The sequence below is a fragment of the Falco peregrinus genome, chromosome 4 (assembly GCF_023634155.1).
Source record: "Falco peregrinus isolate bFalPer1 chromosome 4, bFalPer1.pri, whole genome shotgun sequence".
Classification (NCBI taxonomy): Eukaryota; Metazoa; Chordata; class Aves; order Falconiformes; family Falconidae; genus Falco; species Falco peregrinus.
The window spans coordinates 35877210-35904502 of NC_073724.1; the positions used below are offsets into that span (position 1 = coordinate 35877210).

Genomic DNA, 27293 nt, shown 5'->3' on the forward strand with positions numbered 1-27293 from the left:
AAATGAGCATGTTGTAGAAAAATGCTTTCCTAGTTTTCTGTGCAGATCTCACTGTGGCCTTGCCTCTTCACTTCCTTGATTTTTTGATACCTGTGTCATAAGCTCTGTGTTTATATATACCAGTGCAACTAAGAAAAACCTACTCTGTTAAAATTATTGCTTAATAAATCACTTAATGGCTTTTAATAAAAAAAAAACGTTCCTGAGGGGTTTTGTACATCCCTGACATGTAATGAAGCTTTTACTTGCACCCCAATCACTTCCTCCTAAATTAAAAAGCCTACTAAATTTTCAGGATGCTTTTGATTTAACTTTAAAGGAAAAGCATTTCCAGTAGGTTTAAATATTGTTTTGGATCTTAATTTTTAACCTAACTTAGCTTTTCAGATCATGTCAGCTGAGAAATAGTAATTGCATAGATTTACTCTTATAAGTCATGTCAAGTGCCAGATTTAGTTTAGCTTAGTATCACTGAAAAATCAGGACTCTTCTATATTCAAATATATGTTAACAGCTTTATCTTAAGCCTGCTTGTACCTTGATAACTCTGACATAGCACTTGAGTTCAAAGTTTTCATAGGAATAGTAAATAATCAACCTGCTATTTGTTTTAACCTCTTAGTTTCATGACAGTCATCCACTGTAAACGAAGTAGAATACTTGCTTATGCTGTGATTGAGAAAAGTATATATCCTGTTATGTGGAAAATCCTGTTTGATTTTTCATACCATTTGTTCTTCTAAATCAGTTTATCTAACCATTTTTAATTTTTACAACAGTGCATTTAAAATACAAAGGCAATACAATATTCTTTCAGCTACATGAAAAGCTAAAAATAAAGACAGGAATTTACTGACAAGAGCTCTAGTTTTGTAGAAGCAGCTTCTACATGTTACTTTTTGTGTATTAAATTAGTTGATCACTTAATTATTTGTGGTTTTAGTGTGGCTTGACCTTAGAACCCAGTCAACAGTTGAACGGCTTCTTAAAAGAATTCCAGGGAAAAATAAAGCCTTTTTTAAGGTAAGAGATTTTGCAAAGCATTTAAATAGTATCTGAACTCTAATGTTCTGGAGATGCGTGCTTAAAATTCCCCAAAACAAAGTAAGTCAGTTGTAGCTTCTAGTCCTTTCTTACCTTGTCAAATAATAAAAAATTTGCTCTAATGCTACACACCAATCTGAGGCTGCAAAATGTTTATTTTCCTCAAAATAAGTGGTTAACACTCCTTACTTATCTCACTGGAGAAGTTAAACCAGTAATCGTTAGTGAGACTTAATCATGTGCTACCTATCCAATGAGAGGTAAAGATCACACACAAAAATCAAGAGCAAGTAGAAAAAAAACTACTTGGAAAATAATTCATTGATGTGAATTTTTTTACCCTTTCTCATCTTAGGCCTATTCTCATCTTAATATTGAAATTAATTGTAAGCATTCTGAGAATTGGGAAGATAGTTTATAAAGAGCAAATTACTTCTTTTTTTAATATGGGTATATATAACAATTTGGAAAGTAATTGCTTGCAAAAAGGTGTCGTAATTCTTTGATTTCTATTTTCCTTGATTGACTGGATAAATATTATATATTTTATATATTATATATATTTTCTTATAGACAGGAAATGGATGTCAAAAAGCATATAAACTTACTTGATTTTTCAGTTCTAGTGGAATACAAATTCCATCTTTCCTGTGTCATGCTGCTCATTTTCGTTGTTGACCCTTGCTGTCTAGTCCTACAGAGATAACCTAGATAAGACAGGACTTCTGCAAACAGCTATTTCCACATAAATGGTCATTGAACTGCAGTTACATCAGCTTTGATCTTTGTCCATTAATGGTTTTGGTATTTTCAGACTTGTGTATTGTGTGCTTAGTACTTATTTAAATAAGATTGTGTAATTTCTCTGAGTTTTGTGTCTGCGTTTTTTTACTTACTATGACCATTTTTATATGTATAACTACAGTATTCATGGAAAAGATACTTTAATAGTGTTTAATTACTTTTTTTAAAATTTATTTTACAGTTTAGGACTGGTCTTCCACTTAGCACTTATTTTAGTGCAGTGAAACTTCGGTGGCTTTTGGATAATGTGGAGGAGATTAAGCAAGCAGTTGATGATGGAAGAGCTATGTTTGGCACTATCGATTCATGGCTTATATGGGTATGTATTTGTGAGTTTATTATCACTCTTTTTAAAATGAATGGCCATATCCTGCAAATTTCTGTGCAAAGTACTGTGTGACCCATGATGCCTCCTGATCACACAGTGATGCGAGTACAAGGAACTAAAGAAATTCCATTAAAATTCCTTACAAGATGAACTTTCATTGACCCTGTATCACTGTATTTTTTTTATGCTTATGTGTAGTTTACCATTAATAGGTTGCTGTAAAATTTTGCTCATGCTTTGGAAAAATCTTGGGCTTTAGAAAGGTGTCTTAGCCACCTTCGCAATAAAAGAATCCATGTTGTACCTTTATTTTCTGTTTCGTGCCTTTTTCCCACTATTAACAGGTCTTCCTCTTTAGTTGTAGAAATGTCAGAGTTCTCACTCCCAAGCTCAAAACTTTGTGAATTTAGAAAATTTTTTTGTAATTTGTTGAAGTAAACCTGTATCTTTTCTTGGCAAATAATATTTTTTTTTTGTTCAGAGTTTGACAGGTGGAAAGAATGGAGGCGTTCACTGTACAGACGTAACCAATGCCAGTAGAACAATGTTGTTCAACATTCATTCCTTGGAATGGGATCCTGAGCTCTGCCAGTAAGCTCAGTTTTTCAGTAATACTGTTATTTAAATGGATTCTATACATTATGTGTGAAGAAAGCATTTAATAGCAAGAATCTTTTACCTAGACTTCAATCAGCAATTACTGTTCTATTTACTGTTACCATTGGTAATTAAGATTCATTGCTCTCCAGATGTCCAAATTACAGCTGTCTAGATTAATTAAAAGTAGCAGATTTGTTCTGTAGCTGGAAGACTGGTTCATGGAAACGGTGGTAGTTAATACTTTCTTTATTCCTTAACCAAATTTGTAAGACAGTTACAATGACAGTGTCTCTATTTTAAGTTTAAATTTATTAGCAACAATTATTATAAAGATATTGTTGGAAGAGGAATGACTTCCCACGTAGAAGAGTTGGATATGTCTTCAAAATACTCAAATGCTTTACTCCATAATTCAGTGTCATGTACTGTAAAAAGTGGAAGAACACAGTGATGGATTAAACCATAGAAATCGAAAGTTCCTTTTATAGTGTTTTTTTTCTTTATAGCTTAAACTTATTTAAGAAAACAAAAGCGAAATGCTTTCTGATTTAGCACTGACCATATATATTATTTTGTATTGTGTTCAGGTTCTTTGACATTCCTATGGAAATACTCCCAAAAGTACGAAGCTCCTCTGAGATTTATGGCCTGATGGTATGTTTACTTGTGTATGTATGAAGTTAATCTTGTAAAAATGTAACTATACCAATATAGATTTGACAGAATTGCCATAGATTAAGACTAACAGCTTTTTTTAGACCAATATATTTTTACTTATGTTTAGTATGTCATTATCTACTGTTGTATAATATTATATGAAGTTGAATATTTGTTGTTTTCTCTGTTAAGTGTCAAACACACAAACAAGATGGGAGAGGTTTTTGATAAGGATAAAAATTTGATTTTTATTACAGTCACTTACTGATTTAGAAACTACCCATCAGAATGCAATGTATAATCAGTAGATAAAAAGATTGAGACGGCTGTTACTTTTTTTACTTCTTGTACAACTGAAAAGAAGAGATGAAAGTCGCTGTGGAAGTCTTCATGATCTAAGAAGACTGGACAAGATGTGTAATGTCTTATTTCCAAATAACTGAAGGCAAGATCAGTCAGTTTCTGTGAAATGGAAAATCATAAGTGACACCGTAGATTGCCTGCTTTTTGAAAAATACATTTCTCTTGCCCTGTATATTTCCATAACACTCAGTAAAAAAAAATATTTTGGAATAATTGTGATGTCTTTTTAATCACATTGCTCCCAGTGCAACTGTGAATATTACTTAGGACTAAATCATTAATTGTTGTCATGAGGCTGAGGTTTCAAGTCTACTTTGATGCAGTACCAACTTTTCTGATACAGTGGCATCTAATTTATTAGCTTCAGAATCAGATAAACTGGATGTTGTAATTTTGCATTCTTTTCCCTCATAGTTTGCTCTGTTTACTAAGAACACACAGGCATTTTGTGATTAAGACAAGTTATGTGATTTTTATTTAAAATGTAGCTTAACTTGCCTGAAATGTAAGTATTTTTGCTGTTCTGTTAATGGAGATGCCACTCATTGTGAAAGTCATTGCTGACTTTCATTAATGTGCTGGTCGGATGAGAGTGAGTTGTATTAAGCTGAATGAGTGAGGTAAATGGAAAAAGACACTACCTAGCAACTGAAACAGAATAGCTGGTCGCTTTAAATCAACTTCTGTTTCTCTTCCCCTATCCTTTTCTTTTTCTTCGTTTTGCTGGCTGTAGAAAATCTGTCCTAGCCTGGTGAGTAAGAGGCTTCCATTAGGCTGACCACCTATATCTTACCCATTCTGTTCAGATGCTGTACGTTTCCATTGGTTTAAGGATTAGCAAAAGCACACTTTCTAGACTGATAAATTGAGTGGACATTTCCAAATACGAGATACTACAATTAGAGTTCATGCCAAAGGTGTTTCTAAAATGTAATCTTGATGTATGTGTTTGCCTTAATTTGCAAGCTGTTGAGTATTTCTTTTTATAGTGAAGTGAAAAAAACCAGCTACTGGCTAGTAAACATTAGCTGTTTCATTTTATAAATGAGAAAATCAGGCCATTCTGTCTACAAATATTCATTCAATTATAGTGAAACACAAAATCCATGCATTTATAAATTGAATTACCTTAAATCCAGTTAATTAAAATGAGTGTTAAAGAAAAAAGTATTCAAATCAGAAATGCATTTGCATGGCTTCACTGAAAATGCATTTTCACAATTGCACAAAGAAACAACTTAAAAGAAAGAAGCGTAAATTTCTTACGATACCTGTTGCAACTGAAACTCTACATGAGACTTAAAATGCTGTATCTTAAAAATGAGGCATCTGTCTTTGCTTATTGTGTCATCACTCTCACCTTTTTTCTAGTCACTTCACCGTTTTGCACTTTTGCTTTTCATGCTTTACACTGACTGCACAGATTACACTGAACCTAATATTCTGTGCACTATGATTTAATCAAAATTTATGTTGAGAACTGCTGAGGTGACATAAAGTACACCTGTAAGTTTCCTGCTATTTTTTAGTAGTTTAGGCATAAGCTGCTTTAAGCTGAAGTCCAGCGTACACCTCAACTGAACCATGTTGCTTTTGTGATGCTTGTTTTCCTTTGAGCATTATAAGTTTAGCTTCTTTTTCATCGCCTTAAATTGTAGTCATGGAAAGCTAATTTGGAGCTTTTCTTTCTCTTCTTGCAAATCAGAAATCTGGAGCTTTGACAGGTGTACCAATTTCTGGGGTAAGTCCTACTTCAACTCTGATTCTGTCATGAGAACTTGATAATGCATGAACAGTGGGAAAAGCTTTAACATGGGTGAATCCTGCTACAAATTGAGGTGATGGTTTTTTACTTCATGTTAAACATGAAGTAGACTTTTGAAGTTGAATTATTAATTGACTAGATTCTAAATTATTAAGTTAAGGTCTGACAGCTTTATTGCATATGTGTAGTGCTTATTGTAGTGTGTTGGAAACTTAGGATCTCTAAGTAAATGAGTAACGTTACAAAATGGAAGCAAGCTCTGCTTTATATATAAAAAGAGTTCAGTATGTACAAAATCCGGAAGTGTTTGGCAGATTCTTAGCTTTTTCCAATACAATATCCATAGAGATAGTAAATGTTTGTTTGGAGTTCTTTAAATTGTTCACCGTAAGTAGCATGACACATTTTACTGGCAGTTCTTACAAAGGGGAACAGCAGTAAAAAGTACAGGTTCTCTCTATAGACTTTTCCTCACTTTCAGTTACCTGTGTGTTGCTAATAGATTAGTTATAGTTAAATGTGTCTGTTCATGTTCCTTTTTCATGCATATGATTCATGTGCACCCATTTGCTAAAATAAAAATCTCCCTTTTCAGTGCTTGGGTGACCAGTCTGCTGCTCTTGTTGGGCAAATGTGTTTTCAAAATGGGCAGGCAAAAAATACGTAAGTTATTATGAAAGTTGTAAGGTAAACACACTGTTCTGTTTTGAATCTAGTATTATATTCTCTTTCAAGCTAACTGCCAAATGCTTTTGTAGTTACCACATAACTACAGCTCTAACTTTTGACTGTGTGGACCTACAAAGTAAACAGTGTCCTGACTTTCATATAAAGTATTGAAGTTACTAAAGTTACATGGTTTGTGAGGTATACTTTGGAACAAAGTCACTGTAAGGAAAGATCTCTGTGACAGATTTTTCATTTTAAAAATCTCTGAAACACAGATTAAAACAGTTGCAGTTTCATTTAAATTGTGACCTAAAGTTAAACAAATACAGGGAATGTGTGTTAGATTGCATAGACTTGAATGATAAAAACCCACAGAATTGTAGATGGGAAAGGTTCACTTCAGTTGCAGTGCCTAGTTTTGCTTCTGTGTCTAGCTCAGTGTGGAGAATTCTACTCTTTTTTTTTTTCTGTTTCTCAGTCTCTTAGTGTCCCTTGTTTAAAATAGCTGATCAGTTAAATCAGGCAACTGGTGTAATCAAACATTCATTTGAGGAAAAGCTCTCTGCTTAAATGACTTACTGTTCCATTTACCACCATGTGCTTAACTAAGCATGTAGGTACATGCACAGTATGGGACTTTCACAGAGTTAATTACACATTAATATATACTTGTTGCTAATTAACCTTCACTTTATCTTTTGCATTTCTACACAAATTTAATAGTTAGTGGCCTTTTATTTTAGTAGAACAAACATGGTTCTAAGTAATATTATCACAGTTAATTTTTGTAAGAAATACTCTTATACCACAAGGGACCTTTTGAAATAAAACAAGCTAAACCATATGGTAAAAGTGAGATTTTTTTAAACCTATATGTGTAACTGCTTTAGCCTTTTTCTCTCAAATTTAACTGAAGACTATCTCAGGACTATTTTGAGCTATTAATTTTCAGGGTATTAAAAAGGTAGGGAACTCATACTTTCTTAGAATAAGAATGAATTATAAGTATTTTGTACTGCTTTTATTAAACTGTGCCCTTACGTGTGTGTATGCACACATACATGTGATGTGGTCTTTGAATGAGAAACATACCATTTTTAGATTTTTTTGAACTGAGTATGTTTAAAGAAAACCCTTTTCCTTGTGACAGGAACGAAGTTCCTTGCATTTTCCCCTTTAAAAGCTTGAATTTAATATTGTGAAATATTTATTTTATAAAGTATCTTTCATAATCAGCTTAAATTGAAGTAGGTAAATACTGTGACCAAAGAGGAATTCACACTTAGTCTTCAGCTGTATCTGCTCCTTGATCAAGTATTATACAAGAAACAGCTAGAGCGAGAGGTGTGGGACTAGGTTTTTCAGCTGCAGGTTGCATTTAAATCAAATTTTAAGGATGGTTTTATCATCAAGTTAATGGTAACATAACCTTCAAAGGGCAAAAAGTGGTGCCTTGATTCTCCACAGAGGAGTCATGGATTCATGAATTGCAGTAACAGGTTATCCTTTAAACATCCTAGTTTTAACTTAACTTTGCTTTCATGCTAGGTATGGAACAGGATGTTTCTTGCTGTGCAATACAGGTCAGAAGGTCAGTTGCACTTTTTAGTTCAATTTTTTTTACAATCTTAATATTTACGTTCTTGAGTACAACAAAATATTAGCCTTTCTTAAACTTATTAACAACAATTCTATTGCTACAGATAAGGAAAAGTTCATACTGAACTGTGAAAGAATAGAAAGTAATAATTTGTTCAAGGTGTTTCAGTAAGACTCCATTTCCTAGCTCCTTAAGTTTCCAAAAAATAACTTTTCATAGCAAGTTTCTTGCTGTTTCCCTGTGTATGTTCCTAAAACGCACCCAGAAGTGCTGAGTGTTGTGTTACTTAACCATATGCTTTTCTCCTTGTCTTGGCTATTTTATTTCTTCCCTTCATATTCTCCCATTATTTCTTTGTAGTTCTAGTTGAATAAATAATGCAAAGCTTTAGTTTCCTTCTCATTCACATCTCCTTCTAAAGATCCTCAATTCTTTGCTATAAGGAGGATGGAGAGACCTGGGGCAGCTTGTGGAAGCAAGAATTAACACCAGTGATGAGAGGCTTCTATCTTAGGTGTTTATTTAGAGTGACTGATAATTTACTTTGTTAAGCTTTCCATATTCCATTTTTTTGCCAGTGAAGGTTTTGTCTCTTGTTTATTATCATTTGAATATTTTTATTTAAATATTTTCTGCCTTTGTTCATGCTTTACCTCTTCTTTTCCTTTTCCCCATTTAGTCTGTGTTTTCTGAGCATGGTCTTCTAACCACAATAGCTTACAAACTAGGCAGAGACAAACCTGTTTGTTATGCACTAGAGGTAAGTCCAATAATTTCTTCCTCTTTGTAATGATACATGTTCTCATTTACTCCTGTTTTCTAGTATCCTAATATTGTCTTCAGTTGTATGGAAATCAAAATAGCTTTGTGTTGTAGCTTGTGTGCCTCAAGGCTTATGTGGGGTTTTGGTTATCCCTATCTCTAATCTGTATCATGTAATCTAATAACGGTATTTCTACATTGCATCATTTATATTTTGGGGGCATGATGGCTAAAACATTTTTCTGTTACACAGTCTTTCAAATCTTTAATAAATGTTATAAATAAATAAAAAGTTTTTATACTAAAATTGGGTTTAAGAGAGAGGGGAAAAGGTACTAGTGTTTCACTTATCCTTTCATAACAAAAGTCATAATGAAAGGCTTTGGGTTTTATTTCATTCTAATGCATTTTACTTCTAACTTTTAAAAATCTGAATCAAATTCCTGGGACAAGAATTCTCTAACAATTGAGCTTTTTTTTTACGTACTAAGACTTAGGTGCTTAATTCCAGAATTTAGTTCCTCAGTTCTCCACACAACTCTGAGGGCATCCAAATTTTGTAGAAAATGGTATTTTTACTTTAACTTCTGGGTCTATTGTTCTAAGGCTCTGCTTCTGAAGCACAGATCAGCTGAACATCTACTTGGCACCAAAGCTTCATCAGGAATGACAGAATTCTTCCATCTGCGCTGCTTAGTGGGCTTGATCTAATAGTTATTTTCAAAACACACATACTGAATTCTCTGCTGCTATTGAGCTTTTGTAGGGAGCCTGTTTTCCATGTGAAACACACAAAGACAACACACAGGATTTTCTTCATTGGGAGAATAGTTTGTGGTTTATATTACTTTACTAGAATGTGGGAGGCTGACTTCATTTCCTTTTCCTTCCCTAAGGAAAGTTGATGTTGCATTTGCCATGTTCTGGCAAACTTTGGGTTTTGACTTTGTGAGAGTGTGTGAGAGGTTTTGTTTGTTTCTAACCCATGTTCTTAAAGCAAGAACTGGAATTGTCTTGAGAGTGGTTTGTATTTCTGCATGCTGAAACATGTGCATGTGTAACTTTGCTTCTTCCTCATCTCCAAGTCTTTAATGATACTGTCTGAAGAAATGGCTTCCACAAAAGATATTAAGTGCCCTTTCTCCTGTGTCCATGCTAGAATCTTCTATAATCTGCTGGTTAAGACACTTTCCCAAGAGTCAAAAAATGTGGATTCAGCCTTTTCTTTTAATCAAACCCCTGTCTTGTAACTGTAATAGGTGGGTAGAAAACACCCCTGCTCCTTCAAGCCAAAGGCTTTGAATGAAAATATGATGCTGCTCCCATTTTACTTGAAGCTTAGTCTGGCAGACTTGGGACTTGTAGAGAAGTCCATTTGGACCTGGAAGTGAGATGGGAGCCATCTATGATATGGTGGAGCCATTCAGGGCCATTTGCTGAGGCAACAGCAATTTTTCTGGCAAATGCAAGTGCCTAAATTTTCTCTCTGTCTGAGCTTCTGTATTTAGAATCTAGATGTAATCAGTCTTGGGTTTTTAAATCAAAGCATAAAAATCTTAATTCGTCAGAAAAAGAAGACTGAGGCTTCTGGGCCTTGTAACGATATATTCAGGAGAAGGGCGAAATTAGAGAGACAAGAAGAATGCTTAGGAAATATCATGGTAACTCCCCCCTATGGAAAAAATCATGTAATATGCACCTTTCCTACATGGAGCCTGTGTAACAGACTGCTGGTTTTACATGGCAGTCTCCAGCTGCTGAGAAACGTGTGGTTTGTTTGTGAGCATTCTTGGGAGTACTTTAAGCTGTGACTATAAGCCTGCAGTTGGAGGCTGCAGGTACCCCTCCTCTCCAGTCTTGTAAAAAGGAACATGAAGCTACCAGTTGTTGTCTCCTAATGTGGTAATTTTATTTCCTTCAGGGATCTGTTGCAATAGCTGGTGCTGTTGTTCGTTGGCTGAGGGACAATCTAGGTATCGTTAAGACTTCACAGGAAGTTGGTGAGTATTCACAATTGGGAGCTGTTCAGTTTTTTAAGTTTTCATTACCAATGTCTTGACGTCTCTGATGTTGAATGAAAGCTCAAAATATTCAAGGAAAGAAAAGCTGGAAGATGCATATATTTTGCTGTGTTTGAACAATTTGCTTTGCATCCATGAAATTACTGTTTATTGATACATGTATTTCATATAGCATATCAATAGTCTTTGAAACCCTTCATCAGCTTTGTTTTATTGCAAGCTGTACTTTTTAGTAGTTTCCCTAGCAAGCGGATATTCAGGAAGATGTTATACTTACAGTGTATTTCCTAGTTTCATACAACAATGAATTTTCCAGAGCCAAGAGTATTTAAGTCTCTACTACAGAAGCTAGAGCATATTTGATCCTAAACCTACATATTCATTCCTGTCATAAACATGAGAACCTAAAGCCGTATGTGTGCAATGGTTTATGTAAAGGCTTCATATCTGTTGAGTTAAGAACCTCAGTTTGCACAGCTCCCTCTTAAAGGAATTGGGGAGGATGGTAATCTGTTTTGGCTAAGAATACAGTAATCCTTTAGCATTTGGGTAGCTGATGTTTTCTGCTTGAGCTGAACTGAAACAAGCTGGTGTGTGGCATAGAAACTAGGAATATATCAAACTTTGAAAAAGGAGAAAATGGTGGAAGCGTGCAAGTGTAACAGTTTCAAAGTGACAGACTTAATGAGATTTAGGATTAAAAAGCAATTAATTACATATTTTAATAATTTGATGTCTTATTCAAAGGTGAAAAAATTTAGAATTCAAATTTTACGTAGAACTTCAAAGATGAAGCAAAAACTGAAAATGTCAATCTGTTTCTCTGTAAGAAAGCCTCACAGATGATACAGAAGAATATAAACTACCGTCACATGAATTAGCCAGCTGTTGAAACAGTGTAATACCTCTTGGCTTCACGCGTTTGACTAGACCTTTGGAAGGTCTGAGTTTCAAAAACTTTAATCTTGTCAGTGGTTTTGAAGTCCCGTGGGATTTCATCATCTCTCCCTATTTACCTTTAATGTGTTCGTACTTCTCCCTTCACTCCTTTTTTAAGTGGAGCCTGTGTGAAATTGCCATTTTAAAAAGACTTTTTTTCTCTATTGCTATGCTTCTCTGATCAATACAAACAGAGGAAATTTACAGAAGCTGAAAAAAATACTTTCTTGTTATAGGAAGGAGCTGCACATTAGCATTACTTCTTTTGCAGTTCTAGGTGGTTTAATATAATTTTAAAAATTAAAATATTTTAATTTTGGGGACTTCTGATATCTAAAGTTATTACTCAGATATTGAGAAACTTTAGATTTTCTTGTAGCTGACCTTGTGATTATATACATAAGCCAAGAATTTAGAACTCTAAATCCATTTGAAATTAATGGGAATTTAATTCTTAAATCCCTTTGGTCTTGATTACCCTTGCTTACTTTGACTTAAAAGCAAGTAAAATGTGACCTTTTGGACTGCTTTGAAGGGTACATTCTTTACCCACAGGGTACCCTTTGAAAACCTCACAGTATCTAGGTCAGAATATTGAGTACACGATTTTGGTTTTCAGTTTTAATTTTTCATTTTACATTGTACATTTTTCAAACTCCCTATGCCCCATCTTCCATGTATATTGTTGCAAATGGAAAGCTTGTTAATGAGGAGCAGGGTGTGCCAGAGTTAGTTGTATTTTCTACTTGTGTGTGGCTTGATTATTTTTGTAGCTACCTAACATATTCTGAGTATCTTCCCTACTTAAATGATAACACCTTTAAGTGTCATATTTACATGTTGGAACAGTTGTGAAGAGCTAAGCGAAGGCTGTTTGTGTGTGTGCATTAGAAAAACTGGCCGCGGAAGTGGGGACTTCTTACGGCTGCTACTTTGTGCCAGCATTTTCAGGACTGTATGCACCATACTGGGAACCCAGTGCAAGGGGGTAAGGATCTAACTAACCACTGCATTTGCCGAGGGATTTAATGTTTTTACAAATAATATCACTAGTCCTTCCAGGTATGTGAAATTGTTCTTTTTGTTCCTTTGACATGTCTGGGTAGATCATTCTCTGTGGTATCTTCAAGCAACTGCTGTGTTTCTCCTTTGTACTTTGCTGTTCAAACCAGCAACTGCTTCCGGGAGAGAAAGAAGGATTAGCTAGCTCAGCTACTCACCCGCCTTTCCCTGCCCTCCAAAATAAAGTAGGAGGTGGGCAGGGAAAACACATGGGCTTGTTTGTGCATTTCGAAAGACAAGTGCAAGATAGTTCTATGATTCTTGCCCTAATGAGGCCAACTTTTCTTCTTCACACATTTCTGGTTCTGAAAAGATTTTCATCTCACTAAAGAGGAAAAGAAGGTCTGCATACTGTGAGGCATCAGGCAACAAAAGAAAGTGAAGAATTTAGCGCTGATAGGTGTTTTTTGAGCTCAGTTTCTGGTGGCTGCTGCATTTACTATCTCAAATTATACATATTTTATATATAAGTGTATGTATATATACACACACACACATATATTAAAATATTATATATATATAAAAAAAATAATCATGTATATATAATATACTTAATTCCTACCCACTTCTTCTCCCTCTCCTTCCTCTTAAGTTCAGCTTTCTTTCCAGTCTATTGAACACTCTTTTCCCCTCTCCTGCCATTCCCTTTCCTGGTTGTTAAGACTTAACTAGCTGCTACTAGTTAGAGCTACTAGTTCAATCAATAACCTTCTGTTCGTCTTTTCTGCTGTTGTGAGCTTGCCTACTGTTGCTGGAATCAGAACATGCCATGGGAGTCACAGAAGCATAACAAATTTGAATATAAAATAACTTGCCTAAAGTGAGAAAAAAAAATCTTAAAGAATATCTAGTTTCCAAGGTTTCAAGTAGTTGGATCTTTAGAACTTAGATGCATTTTGTACATCAGGAAGAAATAAATCATTGATATGGATGTTTTTAGTTTTTCAGATCACAGTGCTTAACTTTTTAACTGTTAAAAGCTGATATTTGGAGTGGTAACAACTAAAAATGTCCTTTAGTATCTTTGAACTTGCATGTATCCAGCAGCAAATACAGCAGCGTTTCTGTGTAGTATGCTACTATTCCTCCGATGTCAAAAAAGAATGAAAGGATGATTATTTGCTCTGCAGTTCAGACTACATTGACAGAATTCAGCTTACTCGTGGTTACATGTAGCATAATTTCCATATCCAAAAATCTCTTTGAAGGTGCAGAAGCAACTAATGATCAGAATAGATCTGAAAATGACATTAAGCATTTAGAGCACAGCACTGACCCAGCTGGGCTTTTCCTTAAGAACTGAAAGCACTAGAGAATTTCTTAAGGGTTTAGTGATCAGCAATACTATTTTTTAAAGAAAAATCGGCCTTGATCGTGCATTTCCATTTCTTAAAGAAAGACTGGAGCTTGTGTGTGTGTTTGTGTGGTTATGGGTGAATATGCACCCATCTGCATGCAGATTGGCAATACATTTTAAGTTTATAGCAATTGTATCAATTGGACACTGAAAGCATGTTTGTCAGGAAAATAAGGATGAGAAAGTTTAGATTAAAGAGGCACAAGCTTTTTAATATTAGAAGGCAGTCATGCAATGGAACTGATGAACTTTGAATTAGAAGGCCTAGGTCTGAAGTAACGGTGTATGTCTGGTAAAGAAGTATGGCCTAACTGGTTTCTTTTTTTCTTTTCAACAGTATTATCTGTGGCCTTACTCAGTTTACAAATAAAAACCACATCGCCTTTGCTGCACTAGAAGCAGTCTGCTTTCAAACACGAGAGGTAAAGGCAAATTGACTCCTAAACTCATTTAAGTTAGTATGATAACAGGGACTGTAGCTCTTCAGGAAGAGTGAAGATTTTAAAGATTTAATGAAGATTAATCATATGCTTTATATTGTACTTAGATGCTATTCTTTTCTTTATGTGGTGCTAACATTGAAAGATTGTTCCTGTGGGTTTAGCTACAATTAGGTGGTTGGGTAGTACATTATTTTGGAGTGGCAGTGCTGCTTTTTATCAGCACTTGAAATAAGGTGAATGTATTTTGTGAATGCTTTGAGAGACAGAACATAGAAACAGCAAATGACAAGGCCAGTGCTGTAACTAAAAAGTTGCATCTGTGTAGGAAACTACATTTTATATTGTCTGCTGTGATGGGGGTGGCTTACGGTGCTTCCAATAAACAAGAACAAAAACGAGTTAGAGCAAGACAGCAGCAAACATACCGAGGGTAATCTGAATTCACTTCTTCCCCATTATACTTTGTATTGCCTTAGCTGGCGTTCTGCAACAGCAAACTCAAATTCTCACAGAAGAATTTAATCCTCCAACCAAATCAGAGGGGTTTATATCAGTATCTGAGCTTTAGAATCTTTATGTCACCATCTACTGTCAATTTACGCTCCCTGTGTTCCATACAAATACAGGAGAAAATGAAATCCATAGAACCCAAAGGGTAACAGTCAAACCTGAATTTGATTGCATGTTTTTAAACTGCTGTTATTTAAATGTACTGAGTTTTAAAATAACACCCAGCTAAAACTGTGAGAGGAGGAAAGCAGCTTGCTGTTTCTGTAGTGACAGAATAAAAGGTACTCATGTGGAAAAAGACAGCCAGAGATTTCACCCAGCTGTCTGCTTTTGAAGCTGTGCTAATGGCCTCTGAGTCCTCAGAAAGTCATGAAGGAGCTTGGAAGTAGGATATATCTCTAATTCTGCTACTAGAAGTCAGGGTAAAGTTACAGGGAACTGAACTGACAGTCTAGTTTGTTGTGTGCTCCTCTTTCCTTGTCCCTCTTCCCATCCATTCCCTCTCATGTGACAGCTCAATGAACTTTCCAGCAGAAAATTATCCCTCTTTTTGCTAGGCTTTTTTTCTGCTGGATTAATGACCTCAACTGCCTCACCACGAATGTAGCAAATATCAGAACAAGAGGCAGAGTATGTGGCTGGGAGTAGGAGGGAGGGGAATAAAGTTCGCAGGCTGAGTAAGAGTAAAGTTAACTGTTAGAACAGATCTAATACTTCCTTATACTTTAGTCAGTGTGGTTTTATCACAATGACAGGAGCGCCTGATCAGGCCTCTGGACACATAAATTGACAGATTAAGTCCTTATGACACAGATAAAATACATAAACATTTTTCAAAGATACTTGTTAGTTTTGTGTTGTCAGAAACAAAGTTCTTTTGGCTTAATTCCTTTTAAAATGGAACTCTTTTGTATCCTTCAGGCAAACCCTCAAATTTCATGTTCATTGGAGTTCTTGCTTCTTTTGTTGTGCCATCCAATCCATCTAAGTCTCTGTTCCTTCTTCTGACCTCAATAGAGATAGTAGCAGCATGATCATGATTTGGTTTGTTCCTTCATCCCTTCCTGATTTCTAGCATTCTTTTCATTTTTTTTAATCTCTGCTGAGTGCATGGTATGATCCAACATGCCCTTGCACAGTGGTAAACAAAGCCAGAGCCTCCAACAGTACATGTATGTAAAGCTGAGATGATGAGGCACTGTTGAAGTTCTGAATGGTGAAAATGGCAGGTGAAATCAGCATAGACAAATGTAAAATGATACATGAGAAGGAAATAAGTGGTGGGGAGCAGTACTTGCTTAGTAGTGCCAACAAACTTTGCTGCTGTGCTACAAATCCTGTATTCCAGGTTATTTCTAATTTATTGGACAGTGCAGGCCCATGGACAGGTGCTGCCACCATAAAAATTGGCCTTACTCTTACCTTCTAGATTTTTAACCATTGTTTATGCTGTGGCAGTTTCTTTAGTTCTTTTAAAGACTTTTTGATAAAGGACCTTGCTGACTTACTTTCTGAGAGTGGGTAGAGTCTACTTGACAACTCATCTTTATGTAATTTTTACTACCTTACAAACCTAAAATTTATTTCTTCCATTTTAAAAAAAACATTGATTTTTCCCAGTAAGGATTGTATAACTGAGTACTTCATGGACTACAAAACAGCATAGAATGTGTTGTACCTTTAGTGTTTTTTGTGGTCTATGTTGATTTGTCATTTAAAGCTCAAAAAAGCACACCTCTGTGTTTTTTTTCAAATAAATCAAAAAATTAGAAAGAGCAAATCATTCTGCACTAGTTAATGCCTAACTTTGTCAACAAAAATTATGCACCAACCTTAAAAAAGGTAAATGACATTTAATTAACAGCTTTTACAAAACCCTAGAAACCGCACTATCCTGCATTTAGTAGGTGCTTGTAGGATAATGCTGTGATGTTACCAGTAGCTAAGGTTTGAGGCAAATCTTACATTTTTAGGAAACCCTTTAAAAACCGTATTGATAGGTATCAGTGAATTAAATGCTCCACTCTTGATTAATTGTCCCTTGAAAACACTTTAACACTTTTCATTTATTTTCAGCTATCCACTGTGCCCAAAAGAAGGAAACATAATTTTTCAAAAAATTACACTGTTTATTTTTGAAGTCTATCTTGTGTAATGTGAAATTCTGGATTTTCAACAGCTAATTGAAAAAGAGGCAGCTCTTTCAAAATAGTTAAACATTCAGCAGTTCCTCCTGAAGTGTCTTCCAGATCGCTAGTTCAAACTTTTTAATTTTTCAGTTCTTTAATACGTCAAATTAGAGAAAGTATCTAGACAAACTGTAATGAGCTAGAGGACTCCATTTAGTGTTACTTCTTCCTTTGTTAGCTTTGATAAATGTTATAGTTGTCATCAGCTTTTCTTCAAAATTCTTCTCAGACCATTTAAGCAACACAGGCTAGATACAGAGCATCAGAGGAGAACCATCTCCTAGAGTACAATTTCTGTAATAAACAGAATGCATTTGCTCTGTGTTAAGCAAAACTGTATTGTCACTACCTTTGTTTTGCCCTCGTGATGTATAGGGGAGGGGAATTATCTACTTAACACTCTTCTTCAGCAAATGCTGAATTATCTGTATTTTATACTCAGAAGGTATCATGGATTTCTCTGCAATTAAATCGTAACATATATTACTCTTAAGATTTTAGATGCCATAAACAAGGACTGTGGGATACCACTAAATCAGTTACAAGTAGATGGAGGAATGACCAATAACAAAGTTCTCATGCAACTCCAGTCAGACATTCTCTGTATTCCAGTAGGTAAGATGAAATTACAACTCCTATTTTCTTTTTAAAGCTGAAAACAATATTGGTTTGTAATGGGTAATGAGGGCAAACTGGATGGCTTGCTTTGTTGTTGTTGCTGGTCTTTTGCTGCTGCTTGAGGAAGTTGTGTTGTTTGCTGGGGGTTTTTGGGGGGATAGTCAGAAAAAGTTTCTAGATCTTGCATCCAGTTTTGAGATTCACTTTCATAGAGAATCACTGACTTCCTTATTTTATTGAAATATTACAGCACTATAATGGTATTGAAGTTGTTATATCAATGTCTAAACATTTGACAGTTTTAAAATCAGTGAAATTAATGGTCTCCTGCAACATGTTGGCCCTGAGAATCTTGCTCAGAGATAAATCAGAACTTCACACCTCCACTGCTCATGTGGGGTGGGATGGTCTTCCATATCATCTGTGGAAGGCCAACAAGCTAGTCAGTACACTCTTAAGATGCCTCTTTTAAATAGAAATGCTTTTAATAACACAGTATCTAGAGCATGGGAACAAGACTGATAACTTAGCCAGTGATCACTGCTTTGAGGAGGGATGGAGAAGACAAAAAATAGTATATTGTTAACAGGAGTACTCTAGGGAAACATGGCTGAGGTCAGCAGCCCTGCACATGGTATGAAAGTGTGCAATTGCATAATTCTGTCTTGAAGGAAGTAGTGAGCTGAGATATTTCAAAGACTTGAATGACTGATAGGTGAAGTTAACTTCATAACCATGTGAATGGCAATAAAATGAGGTTTGCAGTTGGTAAACTTAAAGGAAACATATAGCAGTTCTACAAAATATGTATCATTCTAGATATATAAGTCTTTAGTTCTGATGTCATCAAGGTGACTTTCATTAAAAATCATCATGGCCACCTCTGTCATTTACTTCAGTAAAGCCATCAATGCCTGAAACAACAGCTCTAGGAGCTGCTATGGCAGCAGGAGCCGCGGAAGGAGTTGGAATTTGGAGTCTGAATCCTGGAGATTTGACAGCAGTGACATGTGAACGATTTGAACCACAGATCAACCCAGAAGGTAAAACACTTTCATATTGTCTAAGAAGTTGCAAACTTAATATTTAGTGTCCAACAAATTAGGGGTTTTCTTTGTTGCAGTCTCACATTGATATAAAAACTGCTATATATGAGTATCTTCACAAATGCTGAAGATCAGCTTCACAGTGTTTGGCTTAGAGAAAAGTGCATTTCACTTGCTGTTTTCTCCACTTATTGACTAGTAAGATTGGAAAATGATTAAAACAGCATAACTATAGGGGAATGTGTTTGGGGGTTTTTTTCTTCTTTTTGAAGGAAACTTGGCACTGGGCATTGCAGTTAGTAGCTTTTGATTTATAGCAAGTAAAATCAAAGAAATCTTGAAAGTTTTTCTGAGAAGGATGTCTGCTAAAGCTCCTATGCATTTGTGAGTTTTCACAGATGTAGGAAGGACAGACTGACTGTTTCGGGGGGGACTTTTGGCTTTAAAAAGCCTACATTAATTACCATTTTTTAGCTAACTGTCTTTTTCGTCAGTACTTAAGTGCTTCTAGAGATGGAAAGTATTTACTTGACATAATTAATCCATATGCGAGACAAATACATTTTTGTCTTAGCAATTCTTTCTTAACTTTTGGTACAGAATTTTGTCTTACTGTTTTGTGTATAAATACTGATATAATCCCTAGTTCAAAACAGTATTTTCAACACTGAAGGGCTTCTACATGAATAGCAATTGCTTCATATTATTCTACTTATAAATCTCCTTATTGGTGAGCAAGCAGAAAATTGATTTTAAAGTTTATTTCTCCTTACTGTGCATAACTCTGGAGTTTGGGGTTGGTCTGTTTTGGGTTGGTTTTTTTGGTATTCAAAACAGCATTTTATAATACTTGTTCTGTCCAGACAAATTATACTGTGCAAAAGAGTAGAAAGCTAATATTGTAGTCTTTGCTTAAATACTTGTAGTTGTATTCATATCCGTTGAGAGGTTTTTCTGTTTGCTGATTTCTCAATTTCAGAAAGTGAATTTCGCTATGCCAGATGGAAGAAAGCTGTGTTGAAATCTATGGGCTGGGAGACATCTGAAGCTCCTTCAAATGGTAAACCAGAAATTAATGCAGGTCAAGTATTAATAATTAGACAGTTAGCCTAGGTAGTTAATTTGGAGTTTGGTGACCTTTTCTGTTCATGCCATCTCTGGACTATTCCAATGATCTAAAAATTATTACTTAAAACCACTGTGGAAACAAAGTAGGAAAGTAGATAGATAGGTCTTCATCTTGAAAGGAGGACAGAAGCAGTATCTTGCAGGGCTCTAAAAACAGAGGACATGAAATCAAGGCTAACTTCTGGTTTTGCAGAATAGCGTTGGTTTACAAAAGAAAAGTCTTACCTAGAAGAATAGATACAGCACAATTCTATGACAGTGCAGGGATTTCATAAACTTTCTTATACTATAACCTCATGTTGCAAAGGAGAAGAGTTTCATCCTGTGATTTTTCTTGCTATATCTTGCCTTTTTTATTTGCTATATAGGAAGGAGGGATTGATAGCCACATCAAAATCTGTTTGACCCACAAGAGCTAAGAACGAGCATTTATCTTGGAAGTAAAGAATTGCAGACTTATTGTTCACACACAGAAAATATACGAACACTTTTGAGAGACTGAACAAGATCTTTCTTGTGAAGTAGAGGGCTTTTTCATCCATCAAGTTTGAATTGCACAAAACCTGCAGTCTTCCATGATCTGTAATTTTATATTTCAGGATAAGTTTTTAGTCCTGAATTATCCTACAACACATAATTTATGGGCTTTATCTTCATTTCATTTTCTTTTGTTGAAAAAACTATTAGAATGAAAAGTATTAAGTAAAGAATCCTTGAAATGTAAACTCCCCCAACAATCCACAGTTGCAGCCCTCAGGCTGCGTGAAGTCTCTTACTTTATTATTATATTATATATATATATATATATGTAAAGTATTGGCTTATTTTAGCCAAAGCTAAAATTTTCTTTTTACCATCTTATAAATTGATTTAACTATTTCCTTTCACATCATGGTTATACAAACAATTTCATCAAGGCTGTTTGGAAGGGAAATAGGTAACTTGGCATGAGTAATAAGATTCACTTCAGTATTGTCCACCATGATTTAGTAGCATTACATCTAACCAACCCTCTGTTATGTATCCTAAAATCCCAAGTGCTTGATGCTTATCCTACTTACATGTCTTTATCTCCTTTTGAAGGATACAAAATTCTGCCTTGCAGAATATAAAAATAGCTCTTGTTCTTCAGGTGATGTGAAAAAGGGTATGTTTATCAAAACATCCTCAGTGATTATCTGGTTTAACACTGTCAGGGAGGAAATGTTACTTTCCTTAGTTCTTGCTTTGAAACTTTGTCTTCCGCCTACTAGGAGTATTTTGAGATTGAAGAATACTAGAAATGGGCTCCACCTAGATAGTGCTACAGTGGAATTTGGATTTTACCTCTTATTTTGAGAGCCTGTTTAAAATTATTGTGGGGGTTATGCATAATCTTTTTTTAGTTTTTCTGCAAATGTCACTATATTTGTTACTTTTTGCTGTTCATATGATTTTAAAAATATATATTGCAATTTATATATATATTTCTCTTTTGATTTGCTTGACTGGAAACACCCTCCCCTGGATGACATCAGGTGACACTAGTATCTTCTGTAGTCTGCCTTTGGGGTTTTTTATTATGAGTAGCATGATAATGTTAATCGGAGCAAAGTACGTCTCAGGTTAGTTATTATTTGAACTAGATCACTTTAAAAGCTGTCTACACTAGTTTAAGTGTTGGGGTTTTTTGTATTCCATCTTGTTTATTTTTAGCAAAAATGACTGATGCTTTTTGTTGTCCATGCACACGAGTGTTTGAGGGTGTGAATTAAACATATGGTACCTAAGGGAACCAAGAGAATGCCATCTTGAATTCATCCTCACGTGCCATGAAATTCATAGTTGTTAGATGCACATGAAACCTTGAACTCTCCCTCCCTTTGTCTAGCTCTGCAGACTGTACACGATTTACAAAAGTGATACAGGTTTTGCATTGCCTGCATAACAGTGTGCATTGCAGTTAGAATAAGGTTCTGTCCTTTATCCTGTATTTCTTCTCATAATGTTTAAAATTATTTTGAGTCTCTTGTTTAAATAAAATGAAGACTTTTCTTCTGTTCCTGAAAGGCTTCATGTACCCCCTTCATTTTTCTGGTCCCCTTGGAACTATTGCATGGTTAGAAATCTTCATCTGCTAAATCTATAGAATATTCTTTTTGTACTTTGCTTTTGATGGATAAGTGAATTCGTTTTGTGTAAAGAGAAGAGACCCTAAAAGGCCTATCTGCAAAACTGGGGAAAGGGACTGTGTGCATATGCAATGAAGATGCATCTTCAACCTATTAATATATGTTTTATTTTAAAAGAAAGTTCTTGATCTGGGAGACAGTGTTAGTTACTTATGCCAGAAGTAAGACATTTCATTAAGATATTCTTACGGTAAGAAAAAGAAGTTTATATGGTGATGTCTTTTGGTCTTTTTTGTTGTGTTTCATAATTTCATGTCAAAGTATTTTACAGTATAGCCATTGTTGCTGCTTAGTAAGCTTTTTGGAGGAGATTGTTTAGTTTTCTTTCTTGGTTGTGGTTTTGGCGGGATGGGTGGGGGATGTTAATTAAACAGACAGTTGAGGACTCCAGCATGCTCCTGTGATGTGTTTGTATTTTGTTTCTAAGTATTCAGCCTGAATTAACTATTCAATTGTATTTTTACTTGCATGGAAGAGACTGTCTGAGCTTGTAGGAGAACTAAAATCAAACTAAACAAACGCTAGGCAAAAATGAAACTGAACAAATGGATTGACATTGATTTACTAACTCTGTAATGTATCTATCTGGGAAGGAGAACAATCTTTATTATGAAGAATAAAATAAAACCAGCTGTGAATAAGTGGGTAAATTTTTAACAAGCTAAACTAAGCAGCTTGAGTATTAATTACAGGTCAGGTTCTCACCACATAGAGGATACCTAAAATAATATGAAGAACACTGCTAAGTGGGTAGATAAGCAACTTAAATTCTGGGTTTATTGCTTTTTAAAAAACAACTAATCAGTAACCTGCATATAAATATCTAAACTTGCGCTGCTGGAACTGTTAACCAAAGGTGAGGTTTTTTCTCCGTTCCCTGAGCTTGTCATTGCCTTTCTGACCCACAGGTGGAAAACATACTCAGCTCACTCTGCCCTTCAGAACCCATTTTTGGCCTTGTTTTCAGATAACAGTAACTATTGGTATAGTTACCATTACTATATATATATATATATATTTACTATATATACCAATATAGTTACTTTATATACCAATATATGGGCCTTTTGTTTACTTGGTAAGCTTGGGAACAGGAGAGGTTGCAAGTAATTTCCAGCTCTTACTTGTTTTACGAATGATGTTGTCTAAAAAGGAATAGCGTCAGTGATGACCATGTACAAGTTGTATTGCTCAGCTGTGTGTTAGGGTAGAACATGATATATAGAATTTGTGTGGCTGATTGGAGCAGGGCTGCTTCCCCCTTAGACATTTACTCTGGTAAATACCCTTTTGCTTTTAAAAGCTGGAACTAGCTGACCAGACTTTCCTTCTAATTCAGTACAGGAGCTCCATTAATTAATTTGTTACATTTTATCTTTCAATGAAACACTGGAACTCCAACGCAGTCATCAGTATAGTAGGTTTGAGGATTGAATCTACTGAGGACTGAATTCATCCTTCATGTGCTGGAACAGCAGTAAGTCTTGCATGGCAGCAGTGCTGTTGTTGAGCATGTCTCTGTAGGGCAGGGCCATGATTTTACAAATACTGACATGCGAACGAAAAATCTGCTGTGGCAGAAGAGAGAACACTAACATGGCAAAAACCCATTTACAGAACCATTAAACTAACGGCCTTTTCATGCAGCACCTGATGACTGAGTATGAAAAACCGCTGTATTTTATGGTATCATTTCATAATGTTATCAAAATTGAGTCAGTTACTTGTAGCTTATCTTCATTCTTCTTCTATCCCAGGGGAGAAAGGACCAGTATTTTGTTTTATTTCACTAATCAAGTGAGTTGCGTGTAGTAGCTGGAGTCCCTATGCTAAGAGTCTGCTAAGTTTTTCACACTAGTTTTAGACGTGGGCATCTGAGGGATTTCAACATATTCTGTAGTTGGCTTTTTGTGGGGGTTGGGAGTTAACTGAAAGCAGTACTGTACTTTATCAGGCTCAAATTTAAGCAATTGCCTTTGCATGCTTAAATTGGCACCTCTGAAGTGAGGTGTAAGCAGGGGTTTGCTCTCTACAGGATCTTGTGTGACATCTGAAGTACTGGGGTATAAAGTTCTTTGACTTTATTCTCACAGAATAAGGGGTCAGTACTGATAGTAATACTATATTCTTCCTGCTTAAATATGCTTTAGGGGTTTTTTAAGATTCTGTTTTTCCTTATTAGTTTCTTGCGTTGTGAGTTACTGCCAAATTGCATACTAATTTACATACAGGTATCACTATTTCTGCAATAGTTGGTTGCAATAGTGTTTCCCAAATTTCTGAAACCTGAACTCGTATTCAGAAAAAAATTAATTTAGAGTACCTTTCTACAATTCTGCTTGTTAAAAATTTACCCATCTTAATAGTGTGGTCTCTTCTCTCCTACTATATGCACATCCCACACACTTAACTGCTGGTTTATCTGGTGCCACAAGATATAACTAATTTATAATTGCAGTAATTGAAAACAAAATGTGTTTATACTCGGGTCCTCTAATAGCTCAGCTGTGTTACAGAATGTTATTAATGTTTCAGAGTAAATTCTATGTTACTAATGCATATTCTTTCTTATTTAAGGTACTGGTAAATGAGACTGCTTAGTGGACTCTCTGGATGCAACTGCTTTTTTTGTTTCGTTTTGTTTTGTGTCTGAAGAGATCCCACCACCAATGTGATTATACTACTTGCGTGACTAAATCCATTCACGAATCCGTCTGTTGGCAGCCCCTGAGTAACCTCCCAGTGGTACACTGAAACTTAAGTTTTCGACCCTTCATTACTCTGCTTCCTTCCCCATCAGCTCCTACTGCACTGGAGGCCTTTGTGTGGACTATTGCATATCATCCTCTAAAACTTCACAAGCCCTAGATTTGTTTGAGTGTTGGTATAACAAACCCCTGAAGCTTCTGAGGTAATGTCAGATGTTGAGCTATCCTTTTCAGGGTTTTCGTACTTTATACAACACCCTGCAGAAAGTTAATGATGTGCTATAGAACTTTGTAAGCATCTTACAATTCTTCCAGCTGCTGTGAATTACCTTTCATATGTCTGTGGTTGCCAAAGATGTTTTATTGTAGTGGCTGCTGGTCTGAAACACATTCAAGGGTACAAACCTTTTAAACACTAGCTCAAAGCCTGTTATCAGCAGCATGCATTGCCACTGGTTTGGCAACGAAGACGCTGCTGATACAGTCCACAGAGCACTCTTGAAATGATCAGTTACAAAGTTAGAAAGTTTGGGTTGGCCTCTGGCTGACGTAGTCAGTTTGCTGGTTGTATTTAAGACACTTAAGTTCCATAGCTATAAAGAGATACGAGTAACTAAATGTTTTGGCTAAGGCCATCTTTTATGTTCTTGTGCTTTTCTGTTAGTTTGGAAAGACAGATTTGATGCAGCATGCTGTTGACAGGACAGCTTCTTGGTCCTCAGCAGCTGATAACACTTAAAACTGCTCTGTACAGTGCACTTTTCTTGACCAATACTGCATATATTCTGTCATCCTGCTTAAGGATATTTTAGTCACTATTTGTTAAACTTTTGAAAGTTGAAGCTAACCTAGTTTTCCTTAAAGAGGGTCCACTCCAAATTAAGTATCAGTGCTTCAGTTCTTAATCTCATTTAGTATATCTCAGGGACCAAAATCTTCCACTGAGTTTTCATGTCCATAGTTCTAACAGCAAGTTGTTGCAAAATATACTGGGATAACCCAAAACCCTGACTTGGAAGAGTAAGCACTTGGCACCTGAAACGGGCCACTAGAGTCCACAGGCAATGTGTGTGACAGCTGAGTTGCGTCCACTTGGAAACTTCGTCTTCCGCAGGTGAAGGAGTGAGGCAATAATCTTATCTTCAGCTTTCCTCTTTGTACCAACAGTGTGACAAATGCCAGCCTTATTGGTTAGGTCAGAGAAAATGCATTCTTGTATAGCGTCATTCGAATGGTACAGAATGATAGCGAGGTGAAGTGTGGGAACGACATGGAGAATTTCAAAGATGTGTTTAAATGCACTAGGAGTTAAAGGGAGCGGTTTTTTGTGTGCGTTTGTTGTTAAAGTTCTTTTAAAATACAGTCTCTAACAAAGTTTGTTTTTCTTTGTTACATTATGATTAGAGGCTTAGTTTTTAAAAAGATGTTAAATATGTGTGTCTGAAGCAATGGATTGCACAGAAGTTCAGATCTGTACAATATATTTAATATCAAATGCATATTAATTGCCTTTTTATTATCAAGTGCAATGACCTTTGAAAATGTGACTTTTAATTAAGAAGTTAGAGAAGGAACATTTTTCGTCCGGTGGCTGCATGTATAAATTTAACAGAGGGGGTTCTTTTACACAGGTGAAAATATAACAACATCATTCAAATCCTGTATCTCCTGTAAATACTCGAAGGTGAGGTGTGGCAACTAAAATTTCTGGGATTTCCAGTGTATTGGAGAGTTGAAAAAGAGTGAAAAATGAACATGAACCCATAAAAAAATCTTTACACTCAGAGCTGTGGCTGATCCCACCTGACCCCAGGGAACAGGAGTGACAGCAGCCTTTGCAGCACACAGGGTGAGGGCAAGCACACACCTCAAACACTGAACTTGTGAGTGTGTCTTCTTGCCAAAAAGTACTCAACCTGGGAACGATTAATGTTGAAGTGTTGCCTTTGCCAGTGATGTATTGGGGGGGGAAGGTAGCACATAGCAAGTAGGAGGGAGGTTTTTTGCTGCTTTTCTGATTTATCTTATACTGGGAAACGCAATTCCTATTACTTTTTCACTGAGTAAAATTCATTATTTTATTTTCAATTGCCGTTGCAAATATTTTTAAAGAATTTCACACTACTGTTAACTTTCTACCAACATAGTTGAAATATATTGTAAACTGTGTGTTGGCGGGGAGGGGACAAACTGTTGAAAGTTAGCTTTTTGTGAAGCTGTGATTTATTTTTTTCTATAAATTACCAGATTTATAAGTTCTTACTTGAGAAATGCGTTAACTTGGTATTAAAATACCATAAGTAAATTGATGTGAGCTGTCAGTTTTTTCTTGCACATCACCTTTCAAACACATTTTCAGGAATCTTTTTTACATGAGTCATTGGTACACATTGACACTTACTTTATGATAGAGCACCCTCTGTAAGTATCACAGACACACACTTTAACTTGCTCAGCTACGCGGATCAAACACATGCAGCGCTGTGTTCTGCTTTTCAGTGGTATAATC

At 35.6% G+C, this 27293-nt stretch overlaps 1 protein-coding gene across 2 annotated transcripts in view; it reads left to right on the plus strand.

The window, feature by feature from the left end:
* The window catches only part of GK (glycerol kinase), a 36888-nt gene extending 9795 nt beyond the window's left edge, over positions 1-27093 (plus strand). Inside the window, exons 5-20 of one of the 2 annotated variants that reach the window (XM_055801682.1) lie at positions 944-1023; positions 2030-2167; positions 2658-2767; positions 3364-3430; positions 5502-5537; positions 6157-6224; positions 7779-7821; positions 8510-8590; positions 10514-10592; positions 12444-12540; positions 14309-14393; positions 17608-17728; positions 18631-18774; positions 19757-19837; positions 21423-21509; positions 24654-27093. In XM_055801682.1, the coding sequence (XP_055657657.1) occupies positions 944-1023; positions 2030-2167; positions 2658-2767; positions 3364-3430; positions 5502-5537; positions 6157-6224; positions 7779-7821; positions 8510-8590; positions 10514-10592; positions 12444-12540; positions 14309-14393; positions 17608-17728; positions 18631-18774; positions 19757-19837; positions 21423-21509; positions 24654-24667 (1331 nt within the window). In that variant the 3' untranslated portion in view covers positions 24668-27093. The remainder of the gene's footprint in view (positions 1-943; positions 1024-2029; positions 2168-2657; positions 2768-3363; positions 3431-5501; positions 5538-6156; positions 6225-7778; positions 7822-8509; positions 8591-10513; positions 10593-12443; positions 12541-14308; positions 14394-17607; positions 17729-18630; positions 18775-19756; positions 19838-21422; positions 21510-24653) is intronic. The other variant, XM_055801683.1, reaches the window with a different exon arrangement.
* Positions 27094-27293: the final 200 nt, after the last annotated feature.